Source organism: Lepidochelys kempii, chromosome 1 (genome assembly GCF_965140285.1).
Source record: "Lepidochelys kempii isolate rLepKem1 chromosome 1, rLepKem1.hap1, whole genome shotgun sequence".
Lineage (NCBI taxonomy): Eukaryota > Metazoa > Chordata > Testudines > Cheloniidae > Lepidochelys > Lepidochelys kempii.
The window spans coordinates 23,221,142-23,248,827 of record NC_136380.1 but is presented as its reverse complement, the minus strand read 5'-3'; the positions used below and the strand labels follow the sequence as shown (position 1 = coordinate 23,248,827).

Sequence of the window (27,686 nt, the reverse complement as noted above, 5' to 3'; positions counted from 1 at the left end):
ACCCAAAATTTAGGTTGTATTTGGGAAAAGGAATGTTTTATAAAACCTAAATACCCTTTTTTTAAAAGAGTCAGTAACAATGGCTAGGATTAAAGTATTCCCCTACACCAGTCAAAATCTGAACATTACAGCACTGAGGTAGTAAATAAGAATCAGGAAGCTGGGGTGGCTTATCTTGTTTTTCCACTATTCAACATTAAAATGCAAAAAGTAAACAAACATAGTATTTTGCCATTTATGTTAATGGATGAAAAGCACATTTGGGTTTTAAAATTCCTTCAGTTTTAATAATAATCTACAGTGAAAGTAACACAGGAAAAGGAACAGGTGCAAAATATTTTTAGCACAGCCACATCTCTCTTATATTATACTTTAAGGAACTTGTTATACAGATGAATGTAATTTAAATTATTGTAAACCCTAAGAAATATTTCTGTAGCAACATTACACTCCTTTTTTTATTATAAAACACACTTAAAAAAAGAAAAAGAAAAAAAAACACATGCAAGACTGCAATCTCATGTATACTCAATTCCTACCACAATGCTAACATGCATATGATATGTACCAGCTATACACAATGTAAAACAACATCACAGGTCACAGTTAAATTGTGAAATTCATTTTGGGTAAATAATTGAAGTGGACAATGCATAAAGCTTTACAAAAATATTTTTTATTAATGAAAGCAGCAGAGTCTGAGCAAGACAACAGTACAAAGAATGTAAACATTACTAAGTTCAGCTCCAGCCAACTGAACAGTGGAAAAAACTATTCTAAATGCAACTACAGTAGAAGCTAGTTAACAGGTTAAACTGTAAACCAACAATGTATTTTCTACTCTTAATTAAAAAAGGAACTTATCGTTGTCGGTCCCAGCGCCAGATACTGGCATCATCACAAACAGCTATAAGGATACTGCTATCCCTGCTAAAACTGGTTTGTCGAATGGCAGCAGCACATTTAGGATGGGTAAGTGTCGTACATCTACAAAGAAAGAAATGATTTAGTTGCAATGTTAAGTCTGCATTTGCTATTACACTTGTGAGTAAGGGCTTGCTGGATCAGAACTTTAACATGTTATCTGACTGACGCCAGTGGAAGCTCACTCACAAAGGAAAGGTTGGCAAGGCTGGGCCCTTATTGTATTCTGTACTCCTTAGTTAGCTGTTGGAACCCAGAGGAAATTAATTCTCTCTCACTGCAATTTCTTCCTCCACCCAAGATCAATTTTCATAAAGCTCTTCTGAAAGTGGATCATCTTAGGTAGGTTATGGTAATAAACGTAAGTATTAATTTTTACTTAGGAATACAGTATTGTAATTGGGTGATGAAAGATAGCAAGATTTCCAGGAAGGCCTCATATACGACTCTTCAATAGTCACCTGGCCAGGAACAGGTGGTCAACTGGAAAGTCACATTACAAGCCCCTCCAAATTATGCACGTAGCTAGCCTATGTAACTGTATTTCTACTATTACCCTAGTCCTTTCCCCTCCCCATTCCATTGTGCGCCACACCCACCTGGAAAGTCTCCTCTCAATTACTTTGTAAACTTTTCTCCTAATTACTCTGTAAGCTCTTCGAAGCACGGACTTTCTTTTACTGTATCTACGTACAGTGCCCAGCACAATGCGGCCCCAACCCGACTGGGGCCTCTGGGCGCTACTGTAATAAATACAAATAATGATGTTAACTTTACAGGGTCAAAATGCTTATTCACCGTACAAGTTAGAATTGAAGGTGTGGCTACCACCACTCAAGAGTTTGTGTTATGGGTAAAGTAAGAAGGAAAGTGCCCTACCACCATTCAAGAGTATGAGCTGTGTAAAGAAGGAAAGTGCCCCAACTCCATGTCTCAGTATCACAAAGGAATCTAGGGGAGTTTAGAAATTTCTATATACTCACTTAGCCTTATGAGGATCTTCTATTTCCAAATCCCAAACATAAAGTTTGCCAACTTGATTGCCCAATGCAAGCATCTTTGAAATGAGAGAATATAGACACTTTAAAATATGGTATCAAAGAACAGAAGCCAGACTTCATAAAGTCTCTAAGACTGACAACATACACACACACGCGTGCACATAGCACTTCACGTACTCAAATCACTATAAAACCAATGATCCGCATTACACCCATGTGTCTTATGTATTTGCCTCAGTTTCCTCATCAGTAAAATGGAGATAAAAGATGGAGTAATCTTCCCTCCAATACCACTAATGGAGAGTCAGGATTAAAATCTAGAGTTCATGACTACCAATAGTAAGCTCCTTGCTCCAGACCATGTTACCTCCCATCACATCAGCACATGTGAGCGGAAAACTTTTCCTCATATACCGTTAAGGCATCTAAATATGTAACCGGGGAAGAGTTAGTTTCTGAAACTGGGATCTTCTTCAAATACAGTAAAAAGTTCAAAGCTCACTCTTACCTTTTGCCAGAAGTCCATTGAAAACCTCATATACCAGATATCGCACTGACTATAATCAAATCGTCCTAGTATAGTCACATTTGACTCACTGGGCTTGATTTTATCTATATCATCCTCCATTTTGCCAGGTTTCCAGCACACAATAGCATTTTCACAGGACTATGGGAAGAGTAAGAAGAATCACTTACTTGAGGGGGAAAAAAAAAAACCCATAAACACGACCCATGCTTTTTTCAAACTATAATTTTATCCAAACTTCTCCTTGTACAACTACCCTCGAATACATAAAGAAAAAAATCAAGGATGTCACTTGGAATCTTAGGGCTTGTCTACACTGCCACTTTACAGCACTGCAACTTTCTTGCTCAGGGGCGTAAAAAAACACCCCCGAACGCTGCAAGTTTCAGCGCTGTAACATGCCAGTGTAGACAGTGCACCAGCACTGGGAGCCAGGCCCCCCAACGCTGGGAGCTACGCCCCTCGTGGAGGTGGGTTTTTAGAGCGCTGGGAGAGCTCTCTGCCAGCGCTGTGCTGTGACTACACAAGCCACTTTAACGTGCTGCCGTGGCAGTTCTTTCCCATTGCCAGTGAAGACATGCCCTTAGGTGTCTATCCACAGATCTTACACCATGCAGTCCCAACACAGCCAGCTCACCCCAAGCTACTTGCCAATGACCTTTAATTGCCAAAGGAGTGCGAGTGAAGTGCACTTGGACAATTCAAACACCAAAGAGGGGTTTAGTTCTGTCTCTATGCAAATTTGAAGAATTTTAGTAATGTTCCAAACATGTTTCTTGCTAGAAACGAGCTAAGTTGTTTTCAAGTCTCAGAGTAAACAGGTCTTAGCCAACATTTGCAGAGCAAACATTACCAACGTTGCAACACAAATCAAAGTCATTCCATGATGTAGACTTTCCAACTTAAGTACACCGATTTCATTTCTCCTTTTTGTTGCAAGAGCTATATGAACTCCCAGAAATGAACAGTCTTGCTTTTTTCCCTAATGAACATTCCACCCGAATCCTGGCTTTTCAGTTCTCATATACTTTTACTAGAGCTTTGATTGCTAGAAGAATTTACATAGATTTTTAATATAAGATGCTTATATACCCAAACCTAATTAGTTAAACTCTCAGTCTACCTAGAAAAAAATCACCTTGCATGGCACAATAAGTTAACTTTCCAGCCAATAAATCAAAGCAGCAGAAAGACACCCCATTCTACTCCACTCTCACCCAAAAACTATTGTTTGAGGCCCTGAATGTAAGCAAATAATCTTGAACAATATGGCTAAACAGTAGACATTTTACCTTGGAAAGTATTAGATCTCCTAACCATCGTACACAGTCAACATAGTTCCTATGTATATCTCTGGTGGAAAAGTCAGGAAAGTGAATTTTCTGAGAAATAAAAGGCCTGTGGGGAAAAACCAATGAGTCATAGCAAGAAGGGCAAAGAGAGGCACTTAAAAAAAACTATTTAAAACACTAAAATGATAATTTATAACTGTCAGTAGAACCTTTTTCTACTGTGTCTAATAATTTGCGGCGTACATTTCAGAAACTTATCTGTAAGGTAAATACTACAAGACTATCTTCAGTGAATTAGCTGAGGTCCCAACATATCTGTGGGGAGGGGGTAGAGGAGAGGAAAGACTGGAGGCACTGGAAAGACAACATGTTAGCCTCTGAAGAAATTCAGCAATCCCTGTGTCAAACACTTCAAGTCATGTTAAAACAGAAACAACTTCTGGGATTCCTTCAGCCCCCAACACTCTTCAAGCAAAATCTAAAATGTTTTGACAAGGTATGTGTAAGAACACACTAAGGATCTTGTTTTGTCTGAAGTGCCATTTAAGATTTGGTAACATTAAGAAGTAGGCACGCTTCTAGTATTAGTCCCATTGTAAAATGTCAGGTTTCAGAGTAACAGCCGTGTTAGTCTGTATTCGCAAAAAGAAAAGGAGTACTTGTGGCACCTTAGAGACTAACCAATTTATTTGAGCATAAGCTTTCGTGAGCTACAGCTCACTTCATCGGATGCATGTCTTCTGCAGTTTCCACAGTATGCATCCGATGAAGTGAGCTGTAGCTCACGAAAGCTTATGCTCAAATAAATTGGTTAGTCTCTAAGGTGCCACAAGTACTCCTTTTCTTATTGTAAAATGTGTTTAGTATGTTTTAGATCCTTCACATTTTACTTCACAAATTGGAGGCTACTCAACACTAGGGTTGGTACAAACAGGTAATTACATGAGTTGGTTTCCCTTAATATTAAGGACAAATTTTGCTAGTAGCATAACTGAAAGGTAACGGTCTTTTCAAATCAACTTATTTCTTAGAAATTGGATCTCAGGAGGATTGAAAATTTCAAGTGTAATTCCAACTGTGTAAGTATTTTTGCCCTATATCCCCCAAATAAATTACTGATTATAATAACTTGTATTATTTTCATACTTAGAATTTAAGGAACTATTTACTACAGTCTAGTCAATTATTCTGATGTGTATTTGTTACTCTACTATAAACCTTTGAGGGGACAGGAAAGGCTGCTGATATGTATTTATATATATGCTTCAGAAATTAGAACTGGATTAAAACACCAATTCCCAAAACCATCCAATTGCGCATAAATGGAAGAAGTCAGACTATTTCAATAAGTGTTTGGACCTATAATTAAACAGAACACTGTTGCCACCACATATCAGTAAGAGAAGTCTTCTTCCAGAGCAATTTAGGGATCAGCACCTCCTAAATCAATGGAAAACCTCCCTCATTACAGTGGGAGCTGATATGGGCCCTTGGTGAGAAGATTCATATTTAGTAGATATATCAACGAATAAAGATCAAGATTGTGTTCACCTGTTGGTTTTATTTGGATTGTACTCATAAGACTCCTTAATGGCATTCATCATTCTCTTTGAATTGATTCTCCAGAGTTTCAGAGAGTGATCCATACCACAGGACATTATTTTCTCACCAAGAAGGTCATAATCCTACACAAAAAGAGTCAGCTTTAAGCCCTCAATATTAAGTTTCAGCATACTAACTCACTGATTCTATTTTCTTCATTTACATTAGATGCATATATGTTCAAGTCATATTTTCAGTCTAGAGAGCAAGCTAAATAAGCATATTTCAAGATAGAAAACTATTAAATATAACTTAAGCCTGCTTCCTGTAAAAGGTATCATATCTTGGCACACCTATTTTACTCTCTTGAATGCAAAAAACAAGAGCACATTCAATGAAGCTGAAAAACAACAAATTGAAGACTAGTATTTTCCCCAACATAGAACCTGTGCCACAGGATTTAATTGAGGCAAAGACTATAGTAGAATTTAGAAAAGGATTGGACACAAATGAGGGCCATCCACCATTACAATATACAGAACAAAAACAATTTTAAGAGGATATAAACCCTTATACTTCAGAGTGTAAGCCAGCAAGTGGCTGGGGATAAGAAAATGTTTTTCTATGGGAAGGTTATTCCTTAATTGTCCACTATATGGTTTCTTGCATCTTCTTCTGAAGTATCTGGTACTGGCCAATATCAGAAACATTACTGGGCTAGAAGAACCACTGATCTGATTTGGTATGGCAATACCGATGTTTCTATGGGAAGAAAGACCAAAGCCAAATGATTGTTTCTAGCACAAATATTCTATCTAGGTATTTGTTACATACCAATAAAATTTGAGTATTTCTACATAAACAGAGCCATAAGTAAGCAAGCATAACAAGCACAAGTCACTGTTTCCCTTATTAATATAACCCTTTTCCTTCCTTATCCATTCCTCTCTCTTCATATTTTTTGTTGCTTTCCTTCGTGTTATGCACACAATTTGATTAAGATATATGAGGCCGGGACAGTATTGAAAGCTCATCTTAGATGTAAACCATGCTGAATGTGAAATTTGTGTCTAGTCCTTAATTACTAAAGAAATAGTACTGAATTAATTGTATACTACTGTAGGCCAAAACAGGAATTGTGGGATGTTTGACTGTATTCTCTTGTGGATGAAAGCACCAGGTTTTTTGTTCTACTCATCCTTAAAGCTCACTTATGCAAAATCTTTCAACACCAAGTCACCTTTGAAAGGTGTTTTATAGACAGACCAGTAAACTCCACAGTTATGTGATGCTTGGATTATGCAAGGTTTGTTGGGTCTCCCAAATAAAAGTTTGTACAGGTGTCCAAGAAACATTTCTGTAATCAAAGATTATTTGTATATATCAAAAGTAGACAGAAATAGGTATAAAGGTTTTGGTGGCATGAAGCAATAACTGCATCTCTTGAGAGGTGAATCTACAGGAGAGTGCATACTGTAAACCATCCTAAACAAGTGTCAAAAAAAAGAGACCACCCCCCCCCGGAGGGATTATTTAAATTGCTTTGATTTAAAGTAATGGATTTTAATCTCATTTTGCATTTGTACTTTTTAGTGATTTTGATAGATTCATAGATACTAAGGTCATAAGGGACCATTATGATCATCTAGTCCGACCTCCTGCACAACACAGGCCACAGAATCTCACCCACCCACTCCTGCGAAAAACCTCTCACCTATGTCTGAGCTACTGACATCCTCAAATCGTGGTTTAAAGACTTCAAGGAGCAGAGAATCCTCCAGCAAATGACCCGTGCCCCATGCTACAGAGGAAGGCGAAAAACCTCCAGGGCCTCTTCCAATCTGCCCTGGAGGAAAATTCCTTCCCGACCCCAAATATGGCGATCAGCTAAACCCTGAGCAGATGGGCAAGATTCACCAGCCAGATACCCAGGAAAGAATTCTCTGTAGTAACTCAGATCCCACCCCATCTAACATCCCATCACAGGTTATTGGGCCTATTTACCATAAATATTTAAAGATCAAGGTTGATCATAAAGAAAGTTTGATTTTCACTGCTTTGTAACTATTAAAACATGTTGATTCACAATTAAATGTAGCCTTTACACTAAACTTGGTGCTTTTGCTGACCAGAAAGATATGGTGTATCTACACACATTTATTTAAGGTATTATATTTCTTAACTAAATAAATATTAAGAAATGATGAACAATTCATTTCTTATTTAGTAGAAGATGATTAAGTTTTACTTGTGAATTGTGTCAAGCTCCATTTGGATGGATGTTAAAATTCAAATTAAATGCACAAAAGAACATTTCAAAACGATTTCTATTAGTTAAATAAAACTACCTTAAATGTGCTGGTTACACAAGAAAAAAAGTTGAACTGAATTGAACTGATGGTCATTGAACTGGACTAGCTGAACAAACTGACATGAAGAAAACATTCTCTCTACACCCGAAGAAGCTACTGTTGTCAAAAGCTGGTGTAGCACTTCAACAAATTCTGGTTCTAGGTGCTTAGCCAGTGACTTCCACCAGTTCAGCGCTATGACTTTCTTTAAAACTGCAGCCGCAAACATGTATTGCTTAATATTAATCCTTTCTTAATAGGTTATAGTAAATTTAGGCATAAAAACACATTGTAATAATTTCAAATTTTAAATAGGCTTACTTTTAAAAATAAACCTGTTTATATAAAAATGTAATGACTTTTTTAATCAATTTTATCCACTTAAAATATAAGATGGTTGGAAGTCTATTCTATATATTTACAGAAAAATTATAAATATTTTAGAGATTTAAAATATAACTTTTGTTTTTCTTTCAACTTCGGCCTACTTAAGATATTTGTATTGTGCCTACCACCAGAAGTCAAAAGGAATCACTCACATGTGTAAAATTAAGCACAGGTAGGATAACGGCCTTAGACTGCAAGTTCTTCAGGGTAGGGAGTGTGTCTCTATTCCATGAAAAGCTATGCAATCTTTCGCACTTTAAGCTATATGTTACAAATGCAAAAACTGAAGGATAAAGCTATTTTAAACTTTGGTTGCTTCATCCAACTACCTACTAAAACTAAACCTTTTAAATATTAGTGTAGCTACTGACCAGTTTCTCTTACCCTATGATGAGTTCTCTCAGCTGAGGTCAACTGGGATGCTTACAGTTCCTAGAGGCATTCATTAGAACAAGGTGTTCCTAGTGAAGGGCTTTGAACAGTTCCTTCCCATTTCCATCCAACACGACTCTTTAATCCCACAGAGTCCTAGTTTATTTACCTTCACGACATGTTGCAAAATATCCAATTTTGCTGGAGAGTTTGAGTGACGCAGGTGTCAGTTTTTATGGGCTGGCAAGTATTTTAGTGCTGATGTGTAATCTTAGAATTATATTAGCCTAAATGTGTTTTTAAAAGAGTTCAGTTCATGTACTTTGGGTTTGCTGGGCACAATATTTAAGCCTAAATATGATTCAAAGAGAGATATTGGGATTCCCATACATAAGAGTGAAGGCATTGCCCTATAGTTTTCCACTTACTGCACTTAAGACTTCATCCCTGTGCCCTTCTACTCCTCCAAATATTGCAACCAGCGTGTCTGTTTGGATGTTCCACAGTCTCAGTGCATGATCTAGAATACAAACACAGAAGCTGACAAGTTAACCTTAATCATCCATTTGTACCTCAATAAAGTTAACGTAGCCACCACTTTCATGAACAGGAATCCCACGGTAGCATTTATAATGTATGAAAAGTATGTTCTTCCATTACTACAAGAAAAAATTGTTTTCAGTTGAATGTTAGTATCATTTTAACACCACTCTAGGTATGGTTGAGAAATTTTTCAGTCTAATGATGAACTCCTACCTAGCCTATTTTCAGGCCTTAAGTCATTTCCTGGGGAGAGGGGAAGGAAAAATATATTTCAGCCAAAAGTTAATGTCCCATTCATTCTCAGCTCTAAAAATCCCTTTAGTCATTTGAGTTACCAAGTATGCAGGAAAAAAAGGGTGCTTTTCACTCTTTAAAGTATTCAGCTATTATTTTGTGCTCTGATAAGCCAAAAAAGGTTTTTAATACAGTGTGGACTGAGGGCAGGAATGGGCCATAAATTACATACACGCAACTTCCACTGAAGTCAGTGGGACTCGTCTAGCTGTTTCATAAGACAGAATTTCGTGCCAATTTTCAATGAAGAGCCACTGACATTTAAAAACATCAAGTTTAGAAAGAACTGAACGAAGATTTTATGGTTCCACTAAAGTACAGTACACTATAAGATGGATGTGTCAGACTAGTTGCATTTTGCTTCCCCTTCCTCCCCCAACTCTCTCCTCATCTATATTGGAAGTGGGCAAGCAGTTCTTGGCCATCCAAGAGACAAAATTTGATCCAGTGATCATACAATATGCGACTGCATGATTTTCACTTCTTTAAAGTTCCAAACTATTTAATTACAAATAAAATAAACTCAAAAAATTATGGTTCATACAGCTACACCACACTATACACAAAGCTGCAGGAATCACTTTCAGTTTCTCAACTCTTGTTCTTGTGAAGTCTCATCCACAACACTGCACTATTGTAGGATGTTCCACCTTTGGAACAGAATAAGTTTTTAACTCTAGCATTTGCAAAACTTCACTCTTGTGAGCACACAGTCTTGCTTTAAGTTAGTCAAGTTTAAGAGGTTATGATTGGTTGGATAGTCTAATCAAGACAATACGAACCAGTTCTCCTTTCACTTCCTCCTAATTTATACTCATGTAAGTGACAGGAGAATCAGGCTAAGAATTTTTTTCCATTCTGAAAGTAGTGTGCACCATGTAACCCACACCAGTAGGTGGCAGGACAACTCAGCATATAAAAACCAATTTAAATGATAATCACAAAGCTCCATCAATGCCCAACGGTTTGCACAACTGTCACAGCTAAACATGGATGTTTTCTTTCTACCTACAGAGACATTGTTTTCAGTCCCTAGGTACCAATGGATGCAGTTACATCTAATACAGGCCGTGGGTTTCATCTAACCCACATAAATCCAAATTAACAGAGTTAATTTGTTCTAGAGTTTCAATGCTTCAAGTTGGTTTCAGGATATGAGAGAGAGAAGGTGGGTCTGGCAATATCTTTTTATTGGATCAACTTCTGTTGATGGAAGCAACAAGCTTTCAAGCTTCACAGAGCTCTTCTTCAGGTCTGGAAGAGATAACCAGAGTGTGCCAACTCTTTTCCAGACCTGAAGAAGAGCTCTGTGAAGCTCGAAAGCTTGTTGCTTCCATCAACAGAAGTTGATCCAATAAAAAGATATTACCTCACCCACCTTGTCCACCTCAATTCTTAAAGTGTCATACATTGATCTTTGTGTTCTGATGGGGTTTAGCTCGTCTTGTTCACAGCCAAGACCTCTTACATGGTATTTAAAAAAAAATCTAAGTAGATGGTTCCTAAACAAAAAATAAGCAGCTAAACTGCCGTACCTTTGCTTACAGACAAAAGGAGATTTGGATCCCTTGGATGAAATTTCAGTTCATTGATTGCATTTCCATGGCCCACGTAGTGCTAGAACAGATTTCAAAGATAAAATTATTTCCCACCTCTCAAATTGAGATAGTTAGACTAGATACATTGTAAATTATTTTAGAAAGCTGCAATCTGCAGTTTGAAGCCGTGACCACTCACCTTTATGCACTGCATTGTAATGGGATTAATTATCCTAATAATACCCCTTGACCCAGCCACAGCCAGAAGCGGGTGACTTGTATTGCTATCATAGGTCCATGCACAAGTATAAAAGTTCTCATCTGCCTAATAGGTGCCATGTTAAGGACTACAGAAGCAGCTGTAGAGAGTAAGGTATTCATACATTTGTTTAGAAGCACAGTTGCTGTTTTGTAAAAGAGCTCAATAGTGTATGACCAGAGATAAGAAGATTAATATGTATTCTGATTTCTAAGCTCTCTACAACTCCACTCCTTCCCCTGTGCTTGCTTCTCTCCTTGCTGCTCTTTTTGCTTCCTCATACTGCACCATACACCTGAAATGCTCTCTGATCTATCAGCTCTTTCTTCTTCTTCAAAAGGACTCAAGTGGTGGGACTAAATGACTAAAATGAAGGTGAGAAAATAATTTATTAGCCATGTAATTGGTCTAACCTCAGGACTGGAGCCAGGAATTCCCATTTCCAATCCTGGCCCAATCAGTAAAATAGGAATGCTACGTACTACATAGCAGTGCTAGAAAACTGTAGAAGCTACGAACATGAAACATGTTATACACGTATTAGCGCTGGGAGGCATAAGATTATGTTGAATCATTTTAACAATATTTTATATAACATGTTTCATGATTCTGCATTTGTAATATTAGAAAAGTAAAGCTAAAATTTGTGGGATACAGGCAGGAGTTTGGATCTGAAGTGAAGAATGTTCCTTATCAACAGGTGTTTACAGTATTTTATCACAGACAATTCAATTGTTACACATCAAGAGGGAGTAAAACGTTTCTCATGTTAGTCCTACTAAAATACCATTTTATGACAAGCTGCTTTAGAAGGATACATCAGCATCCACGTAAGACTGCAATAAACGTATTTCTCCTTGGGAATGACACTCATATAACGTAACCTGGGGGAAAAAAAGGTTTACTGGATTATTAATTTCATGCAATATGGCGTGTGATTTTCACATTCATCTGTGCAAACTAAAAGGTGTCTTGTTCTACACAAGTCCCATCTACTATCTGTTCCTTAGCTGAATGTGGAAGTGGTTCGATGCAAAAGCATTCACGTGTCTTATCAGACTAATGACTTATTTAAACATTCCTCATGGTGAAACTTCCTAGGGATGAAAGCTGCTGACAGGCTATACCATACCCTGAAATTAATACAATTAGTTCTAACCTAACTTGTTACTTCTATTTGATATTGACAAACCATTCTATTGTCTGGTTTAATTTCTTTGCACAGAACTATGGCCCTTGTTACTTATTTCTCTACATTACTTAGTGCTTGTAATAACTGCCGCACTGACAACCCTGGAAAAATGAAATTCTCTTATTTACTCATAAAACAGATACTGCAGTCTCTGAATGCTCTGTTAACTATTTCTTAAGGCTGCTGTTAAGTGAACACCTGTTCACCAAGAATCCATCAACTCATCTCACATAGGCCACTAATCTTTACTTAGTATCAGTACTTGGCACATTGACACCAATAAAGATGCTTCTTTCATTCTTTTGTACATCACTTAGCCCTTTAAACAGGTTACAGCTGAGAACCAACACTTTACCTGAAAAGAATTTTAGTGTCTCCCTTTCAGAAATCTTCCAACCTCTACAAAACTGAAGGAATTTTAGTAAAATAGGAGCCTTATTCTCAAGCCGCTGAAGCATGCCACCACATTTCAAACTACTGGATTCACCCGTCTTAAAATTGCAAGCATTTACAGCCTTGAAAAATGGAATACAAAACACCACCACAGTATTTTAAATATTGAACACTGGTAACTGGAGGGAGAAGAAAATGGCATACAGATAAAGAAGCACGTGTAGGGGCAACATGATTAGACAGAAACTGAGCATATTACTCACTCTGTTGCTGCCTACAGTGGCAAACACTAATGGATCTCCTTCCTTACTGTGCCAGTTAAACTGGACTCCAAACAATGGCTGACTGTGGTCCTCCTGTAAAGGAAAAATAAGATTAAGGAAACATGTGAGAGAATGAAGACCAGACATTATTTCTCAGAAACTCATGATTTGTGGCAAAAGGAGCCTATTTTTGTACAACCTCTTCCCATATAAAAGGTCACTACATTTATAGCCGTTTACATGTTCTGACCCGATATACTCGCTCTTAAAAAAAGAGTAGCACAGCACATTAACTTGTTAGTCTTCAGGGGAGGTAAAAACATGTTCCTCTGCTCCAAGCTTTAAAGGCAAAGTGAAAAAAACACCACCTCTTATGTACTGGTTCTATTTGCAGCTTGGACTACTTGCTTGTTTGGTGATTCTGGGCAAGGCAACCTCTGGGTCTAAAGCCTGGTCCACATACATTTTATGCCAGTATAACTATTTCAGTTAGGAGTGTGATTTTTGTAAACCCATTTAGTTATCCTAATACAACCCCTAATTGGGATGCAGTTATATCAGTATAAAGGGCCTTATCAGCATACCTTATTCCTTATGGAGACAGAAAAAAGCAATACTGGAATAACTGTGTCCATACTGGCTGGCGGGGGAACGGGGGGGGGGGGGGGGTGTTAACTATACTTGTCTTGTTAAAGTGGTAAGGTGGTACAAATCTCTAGAGCAGTAGTTCCCAAACTAGGGTTCGTGAAATGTATCGGGGGTTCACAAAAAAAATTCTGTAATGCGGGAAGCCGTCCCTAGGGACTCCAACCCCCGTGGGGGCTAGCAGCCCAAGCCTAGTGACCAAGACTTCCTGGCAGAACAAGTTTAAGCTTTGTTGCAGTCATGTGTTTTTTGCCTGGACTGCTCAAGACCTGAATGCTTGTGGGAGGAACTATTTGAGTTGGCTTCTTAAATACCTTCATGCTGTTTCACGTCTGGTACTCCTTGATGAAACATGTAGAGGGCTTAATGGAAGTGATATAAGCCTTAGAAGTGAAATCTTGGAAGAGTGTCGTCATTTTCATAATGTAATAAAATAATGTAATGATAAATCATAATGTAATAATAAATAGTGTGAAATAAGCGTGTCATAAAGAAAACAAATTATTTCCAAGATCACTGTTTCTATCATTTATGCTCACGTAAGGGAGAAAATCCCTGAAAATATTCATTTTTAGGAGGGGGTTCACAAGATTTGATATTTTCGTGAAAGGGGTTCGTGGGTTGTTAAAAGTTTGGGAACCACTGCTCTAGAGTAACACCTTAGGGCATGTCTACACTTGCCATTTAAAGTGCAAAATGTCCCCTTTTTTGCACAAAATCCACGGGAGCGTCTACACTTGTTAATTACTTTTTGCCGTGAAACTCAGAAGTTTCACTGCAAAAAGAAAGGCACACAGTTCTTACGGCTGTTCTTTTCGCAGTGATGTGAAAGTGAAGACACATTCTTCCTGCATAAACATCTTTTGGCCTCTGAAGGATATCCCACAGTGCCAAAAGTGACCACTCTGGCCAGCACCTCCGCTGCTCTGATGGCAGGTAAACAGACGTCAGCCCCTCCCTCTGTAAAGCCCCGGGAAGTTTGGAACTCCATTTCCGAGTGCTCATTTGACCTGGTGACCGTGGCTGCTCCACAATGCAAATGATCCCCTGCTTGGAGCAATGCCGAGCTACTGGACCTGATCAGAATTTGGGGAGAGGAGGCTGTGCAGTGCCAGATGCGTTCCAGCCACAAAGGAATTTCAGTACCTACAAGAAGATTGCAGGCAGCTTGCAGGAGAAGGGGCATAACAGGGACACACTGCAGTGCAGAGTGAAAGTGAAGGAGCTGAGGAACGCCTACCACAAGGTGAGGGAGACAAACCATCAGTCCGGTGCTGCGCCCCGAAGCTACCATTTTTACAGTGACTTGGATGCAATCCTCTGACCCCACGTCCATTGCAAAGAGCCCAGTGGATACTTCTTTATGTCTGGAGGCAGTGGAAAGTGGCCCTAGCCAGGAGAAGGTGGTCGTAGATGAGGAGGCAGCGGCTGAGGAAGCTGTGGAGCCTGTTGTTGCCTGCACTCAGGACCCCTTCTCTGCTCTGGAAGTGTCTAGACAGTGTGAGCGGCCACTGGCTGCTGAGGGAGAGGCAGGAGAGCAGAGCTCTGGTAAGTTGCTTTGCTTTGACAATGCATAAAGCAGGTTGAGGGCATAGAAAAGTACTAAGGTGGCTGTGTTTGTGTGCTGGGTGCCCTCCCTTCATGCTTGCCCTTTTCAGAATGGGTGTATGCAATAAATCCTCTAACCCTGCGTTCCCTCACCATTGCTGGGCTCTTATGCACCATGGGTGCTTGACTTTTCTCACCACGACAGTGATTTCTTACCAGTGGTGTATTGCAACATACACAGTGATTCCTATATGTATGTTTCACAGTAATGTGTTGCTTTTGTCTCCCGGAAATGACGGTGGAAGACCCACCCCGCGCTGTAGCAGACCATCTACGACGCATAAGAAGGCGGCCAAAATGCACTGAGGCAGACATGTTTCGTGAGGGGATTCTGTACCCCCAAGCGGAGACACATGATAAAAATAAATGGAGAGAAACCATGACAAAGTGGAAAGAGGAAGAGAACTGAGACTGAAAAGACAATAATGCTTTCCATAGGGAAGCCACGGAGAACATAATCAACGTTCTGGAGCATCAGCCAGATCTGTTGCATTCTCTCATTATACTGCAGAGTGACCTGAGTCGTGCTCGCCCCCCATTGCAGCTAGTGCAGAATTCTCTCATGCACTCCCCAAACTCCCTCTGCACATTCTTATAGGCTTGCTGCAAATTTTTCCATTCCTCAACAATCCATACCCCTGACAGCTTATCAAATGACAGTTGGAGTTGTACACAGCTGTGAGGTATATGAGCCCCCCCACCCTGTTCACCACCAATATTGAGGATAGATATATGTGCATGTGGTGTTCTCTCTCTTTTTAAAATAAAAGCACAAAATTTTCAAAAAGCAGCAAGCTTTATTTGTGTTCACATTTCTGTACATTTCATCACAGCTACAAGTCAACGAGCACTTCATCTTCACTGAAATTACAGACAGAACTACCATGTAGCACAGCACATGCTGTTAACACTTCCTTTCCCAAGCACAGCAGCAAAGTTAATGATTTTCATTTTCAAACTTTTCCCTCAGGGCATCCCGGATCCTAACTGCCACATGCTGTGCCTTTCTAATAGCCCTGGTATCTGGCTAAAACTCAGCAGCCAGGCATTCAGCCTCCACGCGCCACATACAAGTAAATCTTTCCCCCTTCCCCTCACAAATGTTATGTAAAGTACAGCACGCCGCAATAACCATGGGAATATTTTCCCTGCTCATTTCCAGCCTACTGTACAAACATCTCCAGCGTGCTTTCAAATGGCCAAATGCACAGTCGACAGCCATTCTGCACCTACTCAGTCTGTTGTTGAAACATTCCTTACTGACATCTAGGTTTCCAGTGTATGGCTTCATGAGCCATGGCATCAATGGGTAAGCTGGGTTCCCAGGATCACAATGGGCATTTCCACTTCCCCGACAGTGATCAGCTGGTCTGGAAAGAAAGTCCCTGCTTGCAGCTTTCTCTACAGGTCAGTGTTTTTAAAGATACTCCTTCCAGACCATCCAGCGTTCGTATCAGTGAAATGCCCATGGTGATCCACTAGCATCTGCAAAACCATGGAGAAGTACCCCTTACGATATATGTACTTGGTGCCAAGGTGGGCTGGGGCAACAATAGGGATGTACATTCCATCTATCGCCCCACCAGTTAGGGAAGCCCATTTCTGCAAAGCCATCCAAAACGTCACGCACATTACCAAGAGCCACGGTCTTGCGCAGTATGATGCAATGAATGGCCTTGCACATTTGAGTTACCACAGCACCAGTAGTCGATCTCCCCACTCCAAACTGGTTCACAGCCGACCAGTAGCTGTCTCACACACTTCTCTACAGTGAGTGCAGCTCTTAGTCTAGTACCCTTGCGATGCAGGTCTGGGGAAAGCTCAGCAGACAGTTCTATGAAGGTGGCTTTCCATATCCAAAAGTTTTAAAGCCACTGGTCATCATCCCAGACAAGCACGATGATACTACTGTGAGCTACTTTTCTCTACCCCCAAAAAACGCTGTTCCACAGTGCTCAGCTCCTCAGTTAATGCCAAAAGCAATCCAATGTTACTTATTTCCATTTCAGGCAACTCATCAGGCATCTCTGACTGCAGTTCTCTTTGCAAGTTTAAGAGCAGCTACACTGCCAATCACGGCGTGCATGTGACAGCTATCAGAGTAGTGGACAGCCGTGCTTGTAGATGTGGCGGGGAAAGCAGCCAGACAGCCAGGAGTGTTAGAAAATGCCGCAAAAGAAACAAGAAAGTAATAGGGCTGCTGGGACATGAAGCAGTGCATCACGGGGCACGGAGCAAGGACCCAGAATGCCTTCTGCTCGCCCCCCCACATCCCACAAGACTGATAGTCAAAATGGAGAGAGGTACACTGTGGGATAGCTGCCCTAGAGCGCTGCTCTCATCCCGGATGGAAGCGCTGCTAATGTAAATACTCTCTGATGCCGGAGGAATTAAGTGAGTACACAAACCAGTGCTTTTACTTTCACCAGTTCCCTATGACCAGTGAAACTTACAGCGAAAAAACTCTGCAAGTGTAGACATACCCTTAGTTAAACCATGCCACAAATGACTTCAATACTAACCTAGATCACAATATGCCTCTGAAGTTAGCACTTACAAAGTGGATTAAAATCTTCAAATGAAAGGTACTATAGAAGTGAGAAAAACAAATTGTAATATTACTAAGATAGGCCTGTAATTACACATGTATCTTCTTTCTTGCGACAAACATAAGGGTGCTCTTTAATGATTAAGACTGCATTTTGGCCTGCTACTGCCACGGTGTTAAGAGACCATCTGGAACAGCCCAGGCCGGCAAGAAACGTGTCATGATGGTTGTCTAATGACTGTCAAATGGAAGGTATTAAGAGACAATACCAGAACAAAAAGAAAAGGAGTACTTGTGGCACCTTAGAGACTAACAAATTTATTAGAGCATAAGCTTTCGTAAGCTACAGCTCACTTCATCGGATGCACCAGAACAATTAGCGCTGACAACTCTAGTCCAGCCCCTGAACTGGTTTGACCAGCATAGAGGAAGCGGGGAGGCCAAGGGCCACCAACACTTGAAATAGCTTCCTGGAGAACAAAGAAAGCTGACACTGTTTAGTTGTTTGCAGCTTTGCTGTAGCAGTGTTGGTCCCTGGGTGAGGCAACATCTTTTATTGAACCAACTTCTGTCGGTGAAAGAGACAAGCTTTCATGCTACACAGAGCTCTTCCTCAGGTCCTGAAGCGGTTTTGTAGTTCAAAAGCTTGTCCCTTTCACCAACAGAAGATGGTTCAATAAAAGAGCTAATGGACACACTTTTTTGGGGGGGAGAGGGGAGACAGGGAAACGGAGAAACAGCCCAAGACCTCCACAGGAGCTCACCTCTGAAGTTGTGATCTGGCCTAGGTCACCATTATGGGATACAGCATAAAAATTGGTTGTTTTAACATCAGATTTTTCTCTCTAAATCTTTGCTGCTATAGAAAATATTTTCTTTTTAAGAAGGCTATTGGTCAATATCACCAGTCACAGATTACCATGGAGAGAAAATAGGTGTCCAAATCTCAACATGGTGAGAAATGGATGGTACACACAGGGCAGTTTGGCCTTGGTCCTACTGAAAGAGTGGCAGAATTGTGAAATACCATTCTGAAGCAGGTAAGAGCTAAAGGCACAAGACCGGAGGACTCTGGTCATTCAGACACCAGGAAGAGGACAGAGGGTGCAGCTAGCCCTGTAATCATGACAATATATTTAAACAAAAAGTTTTTAAAAAAATTACACCTATCTGTCCAAATCTGAGTTTGAGTTCAGGAAAAGCAGAAATGTATCTGCAATTATATTAATTCTTACAAGTAAAATCATACAATGCTCAGCTGAGGTCTTGGAAGGTAAATAAAGACCGTGTTTTGTTTTAAAAGGCAATGTGTCAAAACAGCTCAAACAACTTCTATCAAGAAACTGTTTTCTCAGAAAAACCTACTGCCCCAGAGGCTATCATCCCAGCATACACACTTATTTACTGCTTAACCTTTACATCTACAATATTCAGTTACTGATTTGAGTTCTCAAAATAGTTACCCCCCAAAAAAAACATTTTACTTAATTTTTAAGAGACTTTGACAACTAATTTGTAAAAAATATTACATAAATGTCCACAAAAACAGGAAATAAAGGTTTGCTTTATTTGGAAAGTTATACTTTTGTTTTCTTGGCATTTAAACTACACCTAAGGGAGCTCCTACACAAGTGTTTAAAAAATATTTTTAGAGTGGTTTTTCAGACTCAGTCATAACAGTGTTTAAAATTTACAGCAGTGAGTAATAGACACATTTCATGGTTTCCTTGAGGGCAAATGTGTAAAAACAGTAAAAGTAATGGAAAGCAAATCTAGGAAGGTAGAAATATCCTGCTCCACACATCTCTACAGGATAACGTGAAATTCCATTCTTTTAAGTTGTTTTAGTGATTTTTCACTTTTAAGTGTAGTCTTGTTACACTTTTGTATAGGTCAAAGATGGGTAAAATACATTTCATACCACATGGCATAAACTGTTTCCCAAGGAATCATGAATGACATCTCCACTCCATATACACCATTTAATTATGGTTATTTCTGTGGTGTTCATCACTATAGTATCTGCCCAATATTGCATAATTAGCTTGGAAGGACAGAGAAAGGGAAAGAGGATCACCTTCTTCTGAAGCATGAGCAAAGGTGAGATATCAGACTGGATAGTGTTTCTAAATCAAAGTGGTCACCACAACTAGCATCTAATGTCCATTCTCATCTATTTGAGCCTTACCTTCAGACTATTTACACATTTAAAGGAGTATTTGCACTTCTTGGATTTCCATTTTCCTTTTCCCCAGCTTTTTCTTCCTGGTGCATTGGGTGTGTTTGTTGGGGTGTCAGGGCGTTCAGTGTTAGTACCACTTTCTATACTAACAGCATCATCCTGAAAATATACAAAATGGGTAGACATCAGTACCTAACTTAAGAAACCCAAATAATGGAAAACTAGCTGTTTTTACATTCCCCTCCCTCCGCCCATAGGAATACTGTCTGCACACGGACGTTAAAAAAAGAAATGTTCAAGAAAAAAAATGTTATAGATTTTCTAAAAGGTTGATTTATTGAAAGGTCAGACAGCTGTGTCCAGTGCAGTAGTAAAGTCATTTTTTTCAGGAAATACTAGGTTACTTGTCATTTTTCTAAAGACAGAAACTTTAGCCCTTTAATTTTTTTTTATTAGGGTACGTCAAAAAGAGAGCAGACAGCTGCAAGACTCTAGAACGACTCCAGAAGCAGGGGAACATTTTCATTGCTTAGCCTCCTACTGTTACCAACAAATTTGCTATCTGTAATGACACTAAATGACACTCACTTTCTCATTTCATCACATGAAATTTGGTTAGATAAGAAATAGAAACTAAACCTTTTCAAGGCAGGGAAATGGTCTTAAAAAAATGGATGGTAATTATCTACCTCACAGGCATTTTACAGGAATAAACAATGCTTGTAAAGACCACTGAGGTATTTATAATGAAAAGAATATTTGAGTGCAGAGAATTAGTATAAATTTACATTCCCGACAGAAGTTGCTTTCCTAGGAGTGCTGTCTTCTGTATGGTTTCAGAGTAACAGCCGTGTTAGTCTGTATTCGCAAAAAGAAAAGGAGTACTTGTGGCACCTTAGAGACTAACCAATTTATTTGAGCATAAGCTTTCGTGAGCTACAGCTCAGTTCATCGGATGCATACTGTGGAAAGTGTAGAAGATCTTTTTATACACACAAAGCATGAAAAAATACCTCCCCCCACCCCACTCTCTTGCTGGTAATAGCTTATCTAAAGTGATCACTCTCCTTACAATGTGTATGATAATCAAGTTGGGCCATTTCCAGCACAAATCCAGGGTTTAACAAGAACGTCTGAGGAGGGGCGTGAGGGGTAGGAAAAAACAAGGGGAAATAGGTTACCTTGCATAATGACTTAGCCACTCCCAGTCTCTATTCAAGCCTAAGTTAATTGTATCCAATTTGCAAATGAATTCCAATTCAACTCACTGGAATGATTTCTCACTGGAGTCTGGATTTGAAGTTTTTTTGTTGTAATATCGCAACTTTCATGTCTGTAATCGCGTGACCAGAGAGATTGAAGTGTTCTCCGACTGGTTTATGAATGTTATAATTCTTGACATCTGATTTGATGTCCATTTATTCTTTTATGTAGAGACTGTCCAGTTAGACCAATGTACACGCTACCAGCATTCCCAGCTACCTTCGAGACACCACTGACTTCCTCAGGAAACTACAATCCATCGGTGATCTTTCTGATAACACCATCCTGGCCACTATGGATGTAGAAGCCCTCTACACCAATGTTCCACACAAAGATGGACTACAAGCCATCAAGAACACTATCCCCGATAATGTCACGGCTAACCTGGTGGCTGAACTTTGTGACTTTGTCCTTACCCATAACTATTTTACATTTTTCAGAGTAACAGCCGTGTTAGTCTGTATTCGCAAAAAGAAAAGGAGTACTTGTGGCACCTTAGAGACTAACCAATTTATTTGAGCATGAGCTTTCGTGAGCTACAGCTCACTTCATCGGATGCATACTGTGGAAACTGCAGAAGACATATATACACACAGAGACCATGAAACAATACCTCCTCCCACCCCACTGTCCTGCTGGTAATAGCTTATTTAGATAAGTGACTAAGTCACATCCGATGAAGTGAGCTGTAGCTCACGAAAGCTCATGCTCAAATAAATTGGTTAGTCTCTAAGGTGCCACAAGTACTCCTTTTCTATTTTACATTTGGGGACAATGTATACCTTCAGATCAGCGGCACTGCTATGGGTACTCGCATGGCCCCACAGTATGCCAACATTTTTATGGCTGACTTAGAACAACGCTTCCTCAGCTCTCGTCCCCTAACACCCCTACTCTACTTGCGCTATATTGATGACATCATCATCATCTGGACCCATGGAAAAGAAGCCCTTGAGGAATTCCACCATGATTTCAACAATTTCCATCCCACCATCAACCTCAGCCTGGTCCAGTCTACACAAGAGATCCACTTCCTGGACACTACAGTGCTAATAAACAATGGTCACATAAACACCACCCTATACCATAAACCTACTGACCGCTATTCCTACCTACATGCCTCCAACTTTCACCCTGACCACACCACACGATCCATCGTCTATAGCCAAGCTCTGCAATACAACCGCATTTGCTCCAACCCCTCAGACAGAGGCAAACACCTACAAGATCTCTATCAAGCATTCTTACAACTACAATACCCACCTGCGGAAGTGAAGAAACAGATTGATAGAGCCAGAAGAGTTCCCAGAAGTCTCCTACTACCGGACAGGCCTAACAAAGAAAATAACAGAACGCCACTAGCCGTCACCTTCAGCCCCCAACTAAAACCCCTCCAACGCATTATTAAGGATCTACAACCTATCCTGAAGGATGACCCAACACTCTCACAAATCTTGGGAGACAGGCCAGTCCTTGCCTACAGACAGCCCCCCAACCTGAAGCAAATACTCACCAGCAACCACATCAAACACAACAGAACCACTAACCCAGGAACCTATCCTTGCAACAAAGCCCGTTGCGAACTGTGTCCACATATCTATTCAGGGGACACCATCATAGGGCCTAATAACATCAGCCACACTATCAGAGGCTCGTTCACCTGCACATCCACCAATGTGATATATGCCATCATGTGCCAGCAATGCCCCTCTGCCATGTACATTGGTCTAACTGGACAGTCTCTACGTAAAAGAATAAATGGACACAAATCAGATGTCAAGAATTATAACATTCATAAACCAGTCGGAGAACACTTCAATCTCTCTGGTCACGCGATTACAGACGTGAAAGTTGCGATATTACAACAAAAAAAATTCAAATCCAGACTCCAGCGAGAAACTGTTGAATTGGAATTCATTTGCAAATTGGATACAATTAACTTAGGCTTGAATAGAGACTGGGAGTGGCTAAGTCATTATGCAAGGTAACCTATTTCCCCTTGTTTTTTCCTACCCCCCACCCCCCTCCTCAGACGTTCTTGATAAACCCTGGATTTGTGCTGGAAATGGCCCAACTTGATTATCATACACATTGTAAGGAGAGTGATCACTTTAGATAAGCTATTTCCAGCAAGAGACTGGGGTGGGGGGGAGGTATTTTTTCATGCTTTGTGTGTATAAAAAGATCTTCTACACTTTCCACAGTATGCATCCCATGAAGTGAGCTGTAGCTCACGAAAGCTTACGCTCAAATAAATTGGTTAGTCTCTAAGGTGCAACAAGTACTCCTTTTCTTTTTGTCTTCTGTATGGTGTCAATAAATATTCAGGAATAAAAGTGAACACAAAACAGTAACAGATCAAGCTACTTCAGAGGTGTTGTGGGGCTAAACGGAAACAAAAGAGACAGTAATGGCCTGATTTTCCAAAAGGTACTGACCAACTACAGCTCCCACTGAAGAGCTGCAGCAGCTCAGTACCTCTGAAAGTCAGGTAATAAGTGAATCACCTCAGTCAGAGGGAATCATTCCCTCCGTGTTTCCCCCCATAGAATGGGGCACAGTTTCAGGATAACTGCACCTTTACCTCCCTGACCCCGTGGACTTTTCAGCTTGGAAAATAGATGACTAAGGGGGGATATGATACAGGTCTATAAAATCTTGAGTGGTGTGAAGAAAATGAATAAGGAAATACTTCTTCACATAACACAAGAACTAGGGGGTCACCCAATGAAATTAATAGTCAGTAGGTTTAAAACAAAAGCAAGTTTTTCTTCACACAGCGCACAGTCGACCTGTGGAACTCCTCGCCAGGGGATGTTGTGAAGGCCAAAACTATGGTTAAAAAAAGAACTCGATAAGTTCCTGGACAATAGGTCCATCAATGGCTGTTAGCCAGGATGGGCAGGGATGCAACACCATGTCCGGAGCGTCCCAAGCCACTGTTTGCCAGAAGTTGGGAGTGAACAACAGGGGATGGATTACTTGATTCCTGTTCTGTTCATTCCCTTTGAAACACCTTGCTCTGGCCACTACTGGAAGACGGAATGCTGAGCTAGATGGACCATTGGTCTGATCCAGTATGGCCATTCTTAAGGGCAGTGCCAGAAGTGTGGATTTTTCATACCTTTGAGTGCCAGAGCTCTATCAACCTAAGGCTTTGTCTGCATTAGCACTTTTGTCAGTCAGGGGTGTGAAAAAATACACCTCTGCCTGACATAAGTTTCACCAACAAAAAGGCCACCGTGGACCGAGCTACGTCAGCTCTCCCACTGACATAACTACTGCTGCTCATGGGGGGTGGGTTAATTATGACGTCAGGAGAGCTCTCTCCTGCCGGCACAGAGCAGCTACACAGAAGACCTTACAGCGGTACAGCTGTAGTGGTACAGTTGTGCTGCTGTAAGGTCCGTAGTGTAGACATAGCCTAAGTTTTAAGTGTAAACTGGAGCTGGCCTACACTACAGATAAGTCGACCTTCCTACGCCACTCAGGGGTGTGAAAAATTAACTCTCCTGAGACACAATTAAGCCAGCCTAAGGTGCGGTGTCTACAACACTGGGTCAATGGAAGAATTCTTCCGTCCACCTAGCTCCTGCCTCACAAGGAAGTGGATTTATTACAGCAATGGAAAACCCTCTTCTGTCACTTTAGTAAGTGTCTACACTACTACTGTGCTACAGTCAGCTGCTGCGTTTCAAGCACAGACATACCTAAGCCTATTTAGGCTGTATCTACACTGCCACTTTTAGCGCTAAAACTTTAGTCGTTCAGGGGTGGGGAAAAAACACCCCCCTGAGCAACAGAAGTTTTAGCGCTGAAAAGCGCCAGTACAGACAGTGCTTTATCACCGCTTGTTGGGGGGGGGGGGTTAGCACCGGGAGAGCTCTCCCCCAGCAATAAAGCATGTCTACACTGCCCACCTCACAATGCTGCTGCAGCAGCGCTGCGGTAACGTGGACAGCGTAGACATACCCTTAAAGAGTTGGTTTGGAAGCAGAATGAAAGGTAGGCAAAGGTGGGAGGAAAAAAGACAAAGGGAGAGAGGACTGGGTGGAGCACTGGAGGCAACAAGAATGTGAAGACAAAAGCAGCAGCAGAGCTATTCAGACCCCTGAAGGTGAAGACAAGGTGCTTGAAATCTGAGTAGATGAAAAGAGGAAGTAGTGAAGTTTGTGGGGGATGGGGGATTGATGCAGTTATTCTCTTCATCTGCTTAGGTTTCAGTCTCTTTATCTTTACCTTCAGGGGTCTGAATAGCTCTGCTCCTCCTTGTTTCCAACTGCTCCCTCTGTCTTTTTTCCTCCCACAAAATTTTGTCTTCCCTTACTTTGCTTCTATCTCTTGGAATGGATTCCCCTCCCTTTCTGCTCCAATCCCGCTTTCATTTAAGTCTTTCGCTGCTACTTCCTCCAAGCTCATCTGCCCACATATTCTTAGTTTGACTTATTGTTTTAACTGCTGTTTTGACATAGCAGGAGCCTGTGTGTAGAGAGAAAGAGGGGTAAATCAGAAGTGACCGACTAGGGTTACACACAGGACTTTTTAGTATTGTATCCTATCATTTCAGAACTTAAACTACATAAATATGTCCACAGATTATAATGGTTGGTACTTAAATCATTGTATAAATATTGTATATGCATTACAATAAACAGGGACTCCACCTTTATAGGAGATTATATCACTAAGCCTCCATCCCTCAATGGATTATACATAGGTGCAGAAATCAAACACCACAGCTCATTGCAGAATTGGGACCTCGGAATTTAATTTTAACAGTCTAACAGAAAAGCCTTGCAAACTGTATTGTGTGAATGAATGACCAGAATGTAACCTATGGTACTAAAGCAAAAGAAAAAAAAATTATATCAAGTTAGGTATGAATCTCATTGGCTTGTATAATTCTATCATTTTAAACAGTTCTATTGCAGCCAATCATTTACTTTTATTTTGCTCTTATATTAGGATGGTCTTTAGAGGCACATATTTGGTGATAATTTTTTGCCACAAAAAAAGGGGAGTTTTCTAACACTGTAAAAACTTTAACTTAAAAACATTCTCAAGTAGTCTTCTTTCACCAAAAGACTACGTGTACATAGGAATATTGCAAAACATATTGTTCCACAATACAAGATTTAAAAACAGACAGCACACACACATATAGTGTTTTATTTTTTCACTTTAAGATGTCTTACTAGAAACTGATTACCATTTTATAGTGTAAATTGTTACAAATCTCTACCTCTCCTACACCTTACCTCAGAGGTGCCTGCCTATCTCCCAGCCCCACCCTACTTAAATTATTTAGGAATGCAGCATCTCCTGAGCCCCCTCAGTCTTAAAATACCCTCTCCCTATTTTAGAGTACAGGGAACGTCAGACAGAAATTGCCCCATCACTATTTTGAGGTGAAGGACCTTCTCCTTCCCCCAACCCCACAGCGGATACAGCCTAAAACACAAATCCCAGAACCTCCTCGCTGCTGGAGGGTCCCGCACCTCCCCACGCCCACATATTACGGTGGGACCCTTCAGTTAAGGGGAAGATCCCAAGCTACTGGAGGAGATTTCCCAGTTAAGGGGGTTCTCTCAGCCCAGCCTGCTGTGAGGGGTGTGTGCGTACCCCCCTTGGGAAGGGGAAGGCTCCAAGATACAGGCTATTTGGGGGGATTCCCCAGTAATGAGGTGACCGCAGCCCCACTTGCTGGGAGGGATATGGGGGATCCCCCTTGGGATATGAAGGCCCGAGGATGGGGGGGGGGGACACTGGGGCAATTTCCAGTAACGGGATGACCCCGGCCATGCCTGCTGGCAGGAGTGTGGGGATCCCCCTTGGGGAGGGGAAGGACCCAGGATCAGGGGCTTCCCCGTGCTAAGGGTGGGGAACCCCCCAGTAACGGGCTGCCCCCAGCCCCTCCCATCTCCAGCGCCCCCTGCTCCGGGGCGAGCCCAGAACAGGGCCCCCCCGAGCCCCCAACCCCGGCTCCCCTGGGGGCCCCGCCGGGACAAGGGGGCCCCGCGCCCGACTCACGTTCTCGTCCCCGGACAGGTCCCCGGGGTTGCTGTTCTCGTCGCTGCTCAGCTTCTGCTTCTTGGCCGGCATCTCGCTGCCCGCTCCCGCCGCCGCCGCCGGCGGATCAGCCCGCTCAGACATCTTCCCCGCCCCCCGCCACGGAGCCGTAAAGCGCGCCCGGGCCAGGGCGCCGCACCACCGTAACGAGTCCTCCTCGCGCCGCCAAGCAGATTGACAGTCTAGTGGCGGGAGATGCCACACTGCTGAAAAATCCAGTCTGGCCGCAGGCGCCCCGCAGCTGCTAGAGCTGGCTGGGAGGGTGAGTACTGTAGGCAGGCTCAGATGATCGCAGGGGTCTTTTTTAGTCTCATATCTTCCATTGATTTCAGTGGACGGCAGGAGCCTAAACACCTTTTAGGGTTTGGGTGTTAGTGGCAAAGCTTTTTTTCTTCCTTTTCTCATTTTTATGGCAAAGCAGCCTTCACTGAATGGTCTATAGCTGCCAGAAACTGTAATTCCTCACTCCTTGGTGATGCTCTCACGCTGCCCTG

The 27,686-nt window shown here is 41.2% G+C and overlaps 1 protein-coding gene across 3 annotated transcripts; it reads right to left on the bottom strand.

Annotated features, from left to right (window-relative positions):
- Positions 1-656: 656 nt before the first annotated feature.
- On the bottom strand, positions 657-27,285 carry EED (embryonic ectoderm development). Of its 3 annotated transcripts, XM_073336563.1 has the most exons (13): positions 27,154-27,285; positions 19,867-20,019; positions 12,878-12,970; positions 11,848-11,913; positions 10,970-11,095; positions 10,768-10,849; positions 8,824-8,915; positions 5,295-5,428; positions 3,744-3,849; positions 2,434-2,592; positions 1,908-1,981; positions 1,524-1,667; positions 657-987 (listed from the first exon to the last, which is right to left on the bottom strand). In XM_073336563.1, the coding sequence occupies exons 1-13, from the start codon at positions 27,274-27,276 to the stop codon at positions 861-863; spliced, it is 1,479 nt and encodes a 492-aa protein (XP_073192664.1). In that variant the 5' UTR covers positions 27,277-27,285; the 3' UTR covers positions 657-860. The 3 variants fall into 3 exon arrangements, with proteins under 3 accessions (XP_073192664.1, XP_073192672.1, XP_078708358.1); XM_073336571.1 differs by lacking the exon at positions 1,524-1,667; XM_078852232.1 differs by lacking the exons at positions 657-987; positions 1,524-1,667; positions 1,908-1,981; positions 3,744-3,849 and having other exon boundaries at positions 2,455-2,592.
- Between the last annotated feature and the right edge of the window lie 401 nt (positions 27,286-27,686).

What these genes read in the sequence shown, in the direction of transcription:
- EED (XM_073336563.1), bottom strand. Translation starts at nt 27,276, where the DNA reads ATGTCTGAGCGGGCTGATCCGCCGGCGGCGGCGGCGGGAGCGGGCAGC. An exon ending in TTACAATGCAGTGCATAAAG is followed by an intron (nt 10,850 to 10,969) that starts GTGAGTGGTCAC and finishes AATCTGTTCTAG; the next exon opens with CACTACGTGGGCCATGGAAA. An exon ending in ATTGAGAGGAGACTTTCCAG is followed by an intron (nt 988 to 1,523) that starts GTGGGTGTGGCG and finishes CTTTCTTTGTAG; the next exon opens with ATGTACGACACTTACCCATC.